The following is an 11,820-nucleotide window of genomic DNA, read 5'->3' on the forward strand; positions in this document are numbered from 1 at the left end:
CTTCAACACTCTTCTGTGTTGGGGGGCTGAGGTCCTTCCAGACAGACATGGAGGACAACAGTAAGCGGCAGACAGACCCCCACACTGTGCAATTGGTCTAGGTGGGAAACGGGGTGAACCATTAGACACTGTCGCCCGACGAGCTGTGACTGAAAGAAAAAAAAAAGGGAAAAATACAATAAAACACAACAATACAAGCCTGAGGGGCAGAGAGCAGCCCCAAGTGTCCACCTCTTACGGACACTAAGCATAAACTGATCAGCTCATCTCCGGTCAGTGGGTGTATACTACTGGGGAGGAGCCAACTTTTATTATAGGATTGTGTCAGCCTCCTAGAGCCAGCAGCATACACCCATGGTTCCCTGTGTCCCCCAATGAAGCGATGGAGAAATGGTAAAATCTACTTTATGAATTTAAGGTGACACGAAGCTAATTATTTTTTTTCCTTCAATGTCTTGTAGAAAAGTGAAAAAAAATTATTAAACTACATAAATCGCACCATAAGTGAATAGCATAATATTTAAACAGTAAATAAAAAAAAAAAAAAAAAAAAACACAACATCAGAATTGCATTTTTTTCCTGAATTCTCCCCATAGAGTTAATAAAAATTTGATAATAAACTATATATGTACCCCAAAATGGTGCCACAATCACCTCATCCCACAAAAAAAAAAAAAAATGGTTATAGAGCTACGTCAGAGAAAAAAAATAAAACAAAAACAACTTTGTTTTAAAGACCCAAAGGGATTGCGTCCTTAACGGATTAACTGGACTTACCCTCCTTTTAATTTCTTTTTCTTTACTGTATCTTCTTCAGATACTCGGCGGCCTCGAGATCCTCGCTTATCTTTCTGACCCCGATTCTCTGTTGAGCGCAAGAGTAAAAATAACATTTTATCGGTCCAAGCAGACAAATGTAGACACTGCTTTATCCACAAAAAAACTGGCAGTGTTAACTAATGGAAGGGAGAGCCTCACTTTTCACGCTACGTCCAGAGGAGTCGTCAAACTCTGTGCCTTCTAGTTTTTCCTTGAGGTCAGCTTCAAATCGCGCCAGATCAGCGTCCAGACGTCTGATGTGCTTATCCACCTTTAATTACACGACAGACACAAATTGCGTAACTTTGGTGCTATTAAACACACATGGACGCTCAGCCAAAGAACAGCTATTGGATGAACAAATGTAGGGGGTACATCGGATTTATAATAGAAAGCTTGGCGGTCAGTGCACCTGCTCAAAGGTAAATTTATGCACTAGAGCTCGTAAAGCAAAGGCTGAATCTCCATAACCTCGTGGAAGTCACGGTGTCATCAGGAAACAGAAGTCAGCTATTTTCAGACCTCAGTTGTAATTTAAAGGGAACCTGTTATTAGATTCAATATAGAAAAGGAAGCTCTGAGTCACCGAATAATAGGTGCTCTGGAGTAAAATATTCATAACAGATAAGGATAACTCCGGCACACTATTTACTCCCACACAAAAAAGAGAGTAAAGAATTTTTTCATGCAAAATCAGTTTTATTGATCAAAGAATTGATTGCAATAAACGTTATATGTTGTTGCCCACAAAAATTGATGTTTCGGCCACTGGTCATTGTCAGACTGGACTTTATCTGAACGTAAACAATGAAAATAAAAATCGATCAAAATCAAGGACTAGTCATAATTCAATACAAGTTACACAAACCAACATCCATAGTACATGATAAGGACAATGAAAACATGGAAGAGGTATAGTGGTCTTACAGATCAAAATCCATTTTTTTACAACAATAGAATAGAAATATAAAAAAAAATTATTTTATATTATTACTATAACCTGCAGACATAAGGACACATAATTCTTGCTTATGTACTATGGATGTTGGTTTGTGTAACTTGTATTGTATTATGACTATTCCTTGATTTTGATCAATTTTTATTTTCATTGTTTACGTTCAGATAAAGTCCAGTCTGACAAAGGCCAGTGGCCGAAACGTCAATTTTTGTGGACAACAACATATAAACGTTTATTGCAATCAATTCTTTGATCAATAAAAGTAGATTTTGGGTACTCACCGTAAAATCTTTCTTGGAGCTTTTATTGGGGGACACAGAGACCATGGGTTGTATGCTGCTGCCACTAGGAGGCGACACTAAGCAAAAAAAAAGGTAAAACTCCTCCTATGCAGTATACACCCACCAACTGGCAATCATTCCTCAGTTAGTGAGAAAGCAATAGGAGACAACAAGAAAGAACGAACAATCTTACAGAAGTGAACATTAGAATCAACATTCAACAGCAACATGTATCCAACACAAGGGCGGGTGCTGTGTCCCCCAATGAAGGCTCCAAGAAAGAGATTTTACGGTGAGTACCCAAAAAAGGGAATTTTGTTTACTTACCGTAAATTCCTTTTCTTCTAGCTCCTATTGGGAGACCCAGACAATTGGGTGTATATCTTCTGCCTCTGGAGGCCACACAAAGTATTACACTTTAAAAAGTGTAACCCCTCCCCTCTGCCTATACACCCTCCCGTGGACCACGGGCTCCTCAGTTTTGGTGCAAAAGCAGGAAGGAGAAAACTTATAAATTGGTCTAGGGTAAATTCAATCCGAAGGATGTTCGGAGAACTGAAGACCATGAACCAAAAGAACAATTCAACATGAACAACATGTGTACACAAAAGAACAACCAGCCCAAAGGGCACAGGGGCGGGTGCTGGGTCTCCCAATAGGAGCTAGAAGAAAAGGAATTTACGGTAAGTAAACAAAATTCCCTTTTTCTTTGTCGCTCCATTGGGAGACCCAGACAATTGGGACGTCCAAGAGCAGTCCCTGGGTGGGTAAAAGAATACCTCAATAAAAAGAGCCGAAAACGGCCCCCTCTTACAGGTGGGCAACCGCCGCCTGAAGGACTCGCCTACCTAGACTGGCGTCTGCCGAAGCATAGGTATGCACTTGATAGTGCTTCGTGAAAGTGTGCAGACTAGACCACGTAGCTGCCTGACACACCTGCTGAGCCGTCGCCCGGTGCCGCAATGCCCAGGACGTACCTACGGCTCTGGTAGAATGGGCTTTCAGCCCTGAAGGGAGCGGAAGTCCGGAAGAACGGTAGGCCTCGAGAATCGGTTCCTTGATCCACCGAGCCAAGGTTGACTTGGAGGCCTGAGAGCCCTTACGCTGGCCAGCGACAAGGACAAAAGAGCGCATCTGAACGGCGCAGGGGCGCCGTGCGAGACACGTAGAACCGGAGTGCTCTCACTAGATCCAAAGAGTGCAAATCCTTTTCACACTGGTGAATTGGATTAGGGCAAAAGGAAGGCAAGGAGATATCCTGATTGAGATGAAAAGGGGATACCACCTTAGGGAGAAATTTCGGGACAGGACGCAGAACCACCTTATCCTGGTGAAAGACCAGGAAGGGGGCTTTGCATGACAGTGCTGCAAGCTCAGACACTCTCCGAAGTGATGTGACTGCCACCAGGAAGGCCACCTTCTGCGAAAGACGTGAGAGAGCGACATCCCGCTGCGGCTCAAAAGGTGGTTTTTGAAGAGCCGTCAGGACCCTGTTAAGATCCCAGGGTTCCAACGGACGTTTGTAAGGTGGGACCATGTGGCAGACCCCCTGCAGGAACGTGCGGACCTGCGGAAGCCTGGCTAGACGCTTTTGAAAAAACACGGAAAGCGCCGATACTTGGCCCTTGAGTGAGCCGAGGTCCATTCCAGATTGTAGGAATGAAAGAAAAGTGGGTAAGGCAAACGGCCATGGAGGAAAACCGTTATCAGCGCACCAGGATAGGAAGATTTGCCAAGACCTGTAATAGATCTTGGCGGACGTTGGCTTCCTGGCTTGTCTCATGGTGGCAATGACATCCTGAGATAACCCTGAAGACGCTAGGAGCCAGGACTCAATGGCCACACAGTCAGGTTGAGGGCCACAGAATTCAGATGGAAAAACGGGCCTTGCGACAGCAAGTCTGGGCGGTCTGGAAGTGCCCACGGTTGACCCACCGTGAGATGCCACAGATCTGGATACCACGACCGCCTCGGCCAGTCTGGAGCGACGAGAATGGCGCGACGGCAGTCGGACCTGATCTTGCGTAGTACTCTGGGCAGCATCGCCAGAGGGGGAAACACATAAGGCAGTCGAAACTGCGACCAATCCTGGACTAAAGCGTCCGCTGCCAGAGCTCTGTGATCCTGAGACCGTGCCATGAAGGCCGGGACCTTGTTGTTGTGCCGTGACGCCATGAAATCGACGTCCGGCGTTCCCCAGCGGCGACAGATCTCTCGAAACACGTCTGGGTGCAGAGACCATTCCCCCGCGTCCATGCCCTGACGACTGAGAAAATCTGCTTCCCAGTTTTCTACGCCCGGGATGTGAACTGCGGAGATGGTGGAGCCTGTGGCTTCCACCCACTGCAGAATCCGCCGGACTTCCTGGAAGGCTTGACGACTGCGAGTGCCGCCTTGGTGGTTCATGTAGGCGACGGCAGTGGCGTTGTCCGACTGTATTCGGATCTGCCTGCCCGCCCTCCAGCCACCGATGGAAAGCCAATAGGGCTAGATATACTGCCCTTATCTCCAGGATATTGATCTGAAGGGACGATTCTATCGGAGTCCAGGTTCCTTGAGCCCTGTGTTGGAGAAAAACCTCTCCCCAACCTGACAGGCTCGCGTCTGTGGTGACCACGGCCCAGGTTGGGGGTAGGAAGGATTTTCCCCGAGACACAGATGTGGGTAGGAGCCACCACTGAAGTGATGTTTTGGTTGCAAGGGAAAGAGAGATGTTCTTGTCGAGGGAAGCCGCACTCTTGTCCCATTTGCGAAGAATGTCCCATTGGAGTGGCCGTAGATGGAATTGCGCGAACGGCACTGCCTCCATAGCTGCAACCATCTTCCCCAGGAAGTGCATGAGGGGCCTTAAGGGGTGTGACTGACTCCGAAGAAGTGATTGCACCCCCGCCTACAGAGAAAGCTGTTTGTCCCGCGGTAGCTTGACTAAAGCTGGCTGGGTATGAAACTCCATCCCGAGGTAAGTCAGTGATTGGGTCGGTGTCAACTTGGATTTCGGGAAATTGATGATCCACCCGAACTGCTGGAGAGTCGCCAGAGCGACGGTAAGGCTTTGTTGACACGCCACCCGAGAAGGGGCCCTGACTAGGAGATCGTCTAAGTAGGGGATCACAGAGTGGCCCTGAGAGTGCAGGACCGCCACGACGGATGCCATGACTTTGGTGAAAACCCGTGGGGCTGTCGCCAGGCCGAAAGGCAATGCCACGAACTGGAGGTGTTCGTCCCCGATGGCGAAACGCAGGAAACGTTGATGTTCGGGTGCGATCGGCACATGGAGATAAGCATCCTTGATGTCGATCGATGCTAGGAAGTCTCCTTGTGACATCGAGGCGATGACCGAGCGGAGAGATTCCATCCGAAACCGTCTGGTTCTCACATGTCTGTTGAGTAGCTTGAGGTCCAGAACGGGACGGAATGACCTGTCCTTTTTTGGCACCACGAACAAGTTGGAGTAAAATCCGCGACCACGTTCCTGAAGGGGAACGGGAATCACAACTCCTTCCATCTTCAGAGCGTCCACTGCCTGAAAAAGTGCGTCGGCCTGTGCGGGGGACGGAGAGGTTCTGAAGAAACGAGCCGTAGGTCGGGAGCTGAACTCTATCCTGTAACCATGAGACAGAATGTCTCTCACCCATCGGTCTTGAACATGTGGCCACCAGGCGTCGCCAAAGCGGGAGAGCCTGCCACCGACCGAGGATGTGGCTAGGGGAGGCCGAGAGTCATGAGGAGGCCGTCTTGGAGGCAGTGCCTCCTGCGGCCTTTTGGGGGCGTGACTTGGACCGCCACGCATAGGAGTTCCTCTGGCCTTTCTCCGGCCGGTTGGACGAAGAGGATTGGGGCTTGGCGGAGGGACGAAAGGACCGAAACCTCGATTGGATTTTAGTTTGCTGAGGTCTCTTAGGTTTGGACTGGGGTAAGGAGGAGTCCTTAATAATCTCATCCAATAGCTCGCCAAATAAACGGTCGCCAGAAAAAGGCAAACCAGTTAAGAACCTTTTGGAAGCCGAGTCTGCTTTCCATTCGCGCAGCCACATGGCCCTGCGGACTGCCACGGAGTTAGCAGATGCTACAGCCGTACGGCTAGTGGAGTCCAGGACAGCGTTCATGGCGTAGGACGAAAAGGCTGATGCCTGAGAGGTCAAAGAAGAAACATGCGGAGCAGAATTCCGTGTGACAGCATTAATCTCAGCCAGACAAGCAGAGATTGCTTGGAGAGCCCACACAGCCGCAAAGGCCGGGGCGAAAGACGCGCCCGTGGCCTCATAGATGGACTTCACCAAGAGCTCTGTCTGTCAGTGGCATCCTTCAGGGATGAGCCATCGGCAACAGACACAACGGACCTAGCAGCCAATCTAGAGACTGGAGGATCCACCTTGGGAGAGTGTGCCCAGCCCTTAACGACTTCAGATGGAAAAGGGATAACGTGTGTCAGTGTGCCGTTTAGCAAAGCGCTTGTCCGGGACCGCTCTGGGCTTCTGGACAGCATCCCTGAAGTTAGAGTGATCAAAAAACGTATTGCGCGTACGTTTGGGGAACCGAAATTGGTGTTTCTCCTGCTGAGAAGCCGACTCTTCTACAGGAGGAGGCGGGGGTGAGAGATCCAACACCTGGTTGATGGACAAGATAAGATCATTTACTAAGGCGTCCCCCTCAGGTGTATCAAGGTTAAGGGCGAAGTCAGGGTCAGAGCCCTGAGCTCCCACGTCCGCCTCGTCTTCCTGAGAGTCCTCAAGCTGGGATCCCGAGCAGCGTGAGGAGGCCGGGGAAGAGTCCCAGCGAGGCCGCTTAGCCGGTCTGGGAATGCGGTCCGGGCAGGAGTCCTCCGCCTGAGACCTAGGGGCTAACCTGGGAGCGCGCTGCGGCGCGGACCGAGAGGGGCCTGGAGGAGACAAGCTAACCGGGGCCGGGGCCTGTGAAGGGCCCGGTCTGGACTGCAATGCCTCAAGGAGCTTAGATGACCATTTGTCCATAGACTGTGCAATGGATTGAGAAGAAGGGAATTTTGTTTACTTACCGTAAATTCCTTTTCTTCTAGCTCCAATTGGGAGACCCAGACAATTGGGTGTATAGCTACTGCCTCCGGAGGCCGCACAAAGTACTACACTTAAAAGTGTAAGGCCTCTCCCCTTCTGGCTATACACCCCCCCGTGGGAGCACGGGTCCCTCAGTTTTAGTGCAAAAGCAAGAAGGAGGAAAGCCAATAACTGTTTCAAAAACAAATTCAATCCGATAGACAATATCGGAGAACAGAACTTATCAACATGAACAACATGTGCACCCGAAAAACAAATACCCTAAGAAAACAGGGCGGGTGCTGGGTCTCCCAATTGGAGCTAGAAGAAAAGGAATTTACGGTAAGTAAACAAAATTCCCTTCTTTTTCGCTCCTAATTGGGAGACCCAGACAATTGGGACGTCCAAAAGCAGTCCCTGGGTGGGTAAAAGAATACCTCGTGATAGGGCTGTCAAGCAGCCATTTTTACAGGTGGGCCACCGCCGCCTGAAGGACTTGTCTACCTAGGCTGGCATCCGCCGAAGCGTAGGTATGCACCTGATAATGCTTGGTAAAAGTGTGCAGACTCGACCAGGTAGCCGCCTGGCACACCTGCTGAGCCGTAGCCTGATGCCGTAATGCCCAGGACGCACCCACGGCTCTGGTAGAATGGGTCTTCAGTCCAGATGGAATCGGAAGCCCAGCAGAACGGTAGGTGTGAAGAATTGGTTCCTTGATCCACCGCGCAAGGGTGGATTTGGAAGCTTGCGACCCTTTATGCTGACCAGCGACCAGGATAAAGAGTGCATCCGAACGGCGCATAGGTGCCGTGCGGGAAATGTAGATCCTGAGTGCTCTCACCAGGTCCAACAGATGCAAACCCTTTTCAAATTGGTGAACTGGATGCGGACACAAAGATGGTAAAGTGATATCCTGATTGAGATGAAAGGAAGATACCACCTTGGGAAGAAACTCTGGAATTGGATGCAGAACTACCTTATCTTGGTGAAACACCAGGAAGGGAGATTTGCAAGATAACGCCGCCAGCTCTGACACTCTCCGAAAAGACGTGACCGCCACTAGAAAAGCCACTTTCTGTGAAAGCCGAGAAAAAGAAATCTCCTTCATAGGCTCGAAAGGCGGCTTCTGGAGAGCAATTAGAACCTTGTTCAGATCCCAGGGTTCCAATGGCCGCTTGTAAGGGGGAACGATATGACAAACCCCTTGCAGGAACGTGCGTACCTTAGGAAGTCGCGCTAGGCGTTTCTGAAAAAATACTGATAGCGCGGAAACTTGACCTTTAAGGGAGCTAAGCGACAAACCTTTTTCCAACCCAGACTGCAGGAAGGAAAGAAAAATAGGCAATGCAAATGGCCAGGGAGAAACTCCCTGGGCAGAGCACCAAGATAGGAATATCTTCCACGTCCTGTGGTAGATCTTGGCGGAGGATGGTTTCCTAGCCTGTCTCATGGTGGCAACAACTTCATGAGATAAACCTGAGGTCCCTAGGATCCAGGACTCAATGGCCACACAGTCAGGTTCAGGACCGCAGAATTCAGATGGAAAAACGGCCCTTGAGACAGCAAGTCTGGACGGTCTGGTAGCGCCCACGGTTGGCCTACCGTGAGATGCCACAGATCCGGGTACCACGACCTCCTTGGCCAGTCTGGAGCGACGAGAATGGCGCGGCGGCAGTCGGACCTGATTTTGCGGAGCACTCTGGGCAACAATGCCAGAGGTGGGAACACATAAGGTAGCTGGAACTGCGACCAATCTTGAACTAAGGTGTCTGCCGCCAGAGTTCGGTGATCGTGAGACCGTGCCATGAAAACCGGGACCTTGTTGTTGTGCCGTGACGCCATCAGGTCGACGTCCGGCATCCCCCAGCGGCGACAGATCTCCTGAAACACGTCCGGGTGGAGGGACCATTCTCCTGCGTCCATGCCCTGGCGACTTAGAAAGTCTGCTTCCCAGTTTTCCACGCCTGGGATGTGAACTGCGGATATGGTGGATGCTGTGTCTTCCACCCACGTCAGAATCCGCCGGACTTCCTGGAAGGCTTGCCGACTGCGTGTTCCCCCTTGGTGGTTGATGTACGCCACCGCTGTGGAATTGTCCGACTGAATCCGGATCTGCTTGCCTGCCAGCCACTGTTGGAAGGCTCGCAGGGCAAGATAGACTGCTCTGATTTCCAGAACATTGATCTGAAGGGTGGACTCTTTCTGAGTCCATGTACCCTGAGCCCTGTGGTGAAGAAACACTGCTCCCCACCCTGATAGGCTCGCATCTGTCGTGACCACCGCCCAGGATGGGGGTAGAAACGACCTTCCTTTTGACAATGAGGTGGGAAGAAGCCACCACCGGAGAGAGTCCTTGGCTGTCTGAGAGAGGGAGACATCCCTGTCGAGGGACGTCGACTTCCCGTCCCATTGGCGGAGAATGTCCCATTGTAGAGGGCGCAGATGAAACTGCGCGAAAGGGACTGCTTCCATTGCTGCCACCATTTTCCCTAGGAAATGCATGAGGCGCCTCAAGGAGTGCGACTGGCTCTGAAGAAGAGATTGCACCCCTGTCTGCAGCGAGCACTGCTTGTCCAGTGGAAGTTTCACTATCGCTGAGAGAGTATGAAACTCCATGCCAAGATATGTTAGTGATTGGGTCGGGGTTAGATTTGACTTTGAAAAGTTGACAATCCACCCGAACCTCTCGAGAGTCTTCAGTGCCACGTTCAGACTGTGTTGGCATGCCTCTTGAGAGGGTGCCTTTATCAGCAGATCGTCCAGATACGGGATCACAGAGTGACCCTGTGAGTGCAGGACTGCTACTACTGCTGCCATGACCTTGGTGAAGACCCGAGGGGCTGTTGCCAGCCCGAAAGGAAGCGCTACGAACTGCAGGTGTTCGCTTCCTATAACGAAGCGTAGAAAACGCTGATGCTCTGGCGCAATCGGTACGTGGAGATAAGCATCTTTGATGTCTATTGATGCTAGGAAATCTCCTTGAGACATTGAGGCGATGACGGAGCGGAGAGATTCCATCCGGAATCTCCTGGTTTTTACGTGTTTGTTGAGCAACTTTAGATCCAGGACGGGACGAAACGACCCGTCCTTCTTTGGCACCACAAACAAATTGGAGTAAAAACCGTGACCTTGTTCCTGAAGAGGAACGGAAGTCACCACTCCTTCCGCCTTTAGAGCGGCCACCGCCTGCAGCAGAGCATCGGCCCGGTCGGGCGGTGGAGACGTTCTGACGAAACGAGTTGGAGGACGAGAGCTGAACTCTATCCTGTACCCGTGAGACAGAATGTCCCTCACCCAACGGTCTTTGACCTGTGATAGCCAAATGTCGCCAAAGCGGGAGATCCTGCCACCGACCGAGGATGCGGAGAGAGGAGGCTGAAAGTCATGAGGAAGCCGTCTTGGTAACGGTTCTTCCTGCTGTCTTTTTTGGGCGTGACTGAGTCCGCCAAGAATCTGAGCCTCTCTGATCCTTTTGAGTCCTCTTGGACGAGGAGAATTGGGACCTGCCTGAGCCTCGAAAGGACCGAAAACCAGACTGACCCCTCCTTTGTTGGGGTTTGTTTTGTCTGTGTTGAGGTAAGGATGAATCCTTACCCTTGGAGTGTTTAATGATTTCATCCAAACGCTCACCAAACAATCGGTCACGAGAAAAAGGCAAACTGGTTAAGCACTTCTTGGAAGCAGAATCTGCCTTCCATTCCTGTCACCTGGACAGCATTCACAGGTGGTACACCCTCGGTCACGTCTAGCAGAGGCCCCGGCTGTGCAAGTGTCACAGGGGCCGAGCACTGCACACAATGGGGGTCAGTGGAACCTGCCGGTAGAGCAGCCCCACATGCGGTACAGGCAGCATATAACGTCTGTGCCTTGGCACCCTTGCGTTTTGCGGACGACATGCTGTTGCCTCCTTGTAATCTAGGAGGGTATATAGCCGAGAACACCAGCGACCGTACAGTGTCCACAAAATACCAGGTACTCAAATGGCACAAGTGGGGGTGAGCCCTTGAGGGCTGCTTACCGCCCGCTGAACAGCGGGTATGAGGCCGTAGAATCCCGTGTCTGGGTCTCCCCGTCTCCCCTCTGCAGCTCAGCGTGCAGGCAGGAATGGCTGCCGGCGTCCTGTGAAGAGGGGCGGACCGTGGGCGTGCCACAGACAAAAGTGCGGGAAACTGCGTCCCCCTGTGCCTAGTGTGAGGGCTGGAGTATGTAAAAAAGACTCCAGCCCTCAGAGCTGATGGTCTGTACAGCTTCCCGCCCTCCTCCTGACTGGCAGGTGCGGAGGCGGGAACGAAACGAACTAGGCCGCAAAAGCCGGGGACTGTAGTAATAAGCGCGGCCGTGATATATGCATGGCCAGCGCGGAAGTCCCCGGCGCACCACAAGTCCCAGCCGTGTCGCAGTGCGACTGACCCCAGCGGCCGGCGCGACCGTTCGCCCTGGTCTACCCACTCAGCCGAGCTGTAGTGAGGAAATGGCACAAGCGCAGCAGCGCTGATGTCCCCGGCGCACTAACACACCCAGCAATGCTGCGGTGTGCGCGCGTATGCACGGGGACACAGAGTACCTTGACGGAGCAGGGCCATGTCCCTGACGATACTCAGCTCCATATCCAGCGGCTTCTCCAGGGGCTGCGGATGGAGCACGGTCTCAGTGCCTGGAGACCGGTAAAGTCCCACTTCACCCAGAGCCCTAATGGGGATGGGGAAGGAATCAGCATGTGGGCTCCAGCCTCCGTACCCACAATGGGTA

The 11,820-nt window shown here is 51.4% G+C and overlaps 1 protein-coding gene across 1 annotated transcript in view; it reads right to left on the reverse strand.

Moving 5' to 3' along the window:
* The window catches only part of ING5 (inhibitor of growth family member 5), an 80,308-nt gene that overhangs the window by 38,225 nt on the left and 30,263 nt on the right, over positions 1-11,820 (reverse strand). The window contains exons 4-5 of the mRNA XM_075340846.1: positions 980-1,091; positions 779-866 (exon numbers count right to left, since the gene is read on the reverse strand). Coding sequence (XP_075196961.1) covers positions 779-866; positions 980-1,091 — 200 coding nt within the window. The remainder of the gene's footprint in view (positions 1-778; positions 867-979; positions 1,092-11,820) is intronic.

The sequence above is a fragment of the Anomaloglossus baeobatrachus genome, chromosome 3 (genome assembly GCF_048569485.1).
Source record: "Anomaloglossus baeobatrachus isolate aAnoBae1 chromosome 3, aAnoBae1.hap1, whole genome shotgun sequence".
In the NCBI taxonomy this organism is placed as follows: Eukaryota; Metazoa; Chordata; class Amphibia; order Anura; family Aromobatidae; genus Anomaloglossus; species Anomaloglossus baeobatrachus.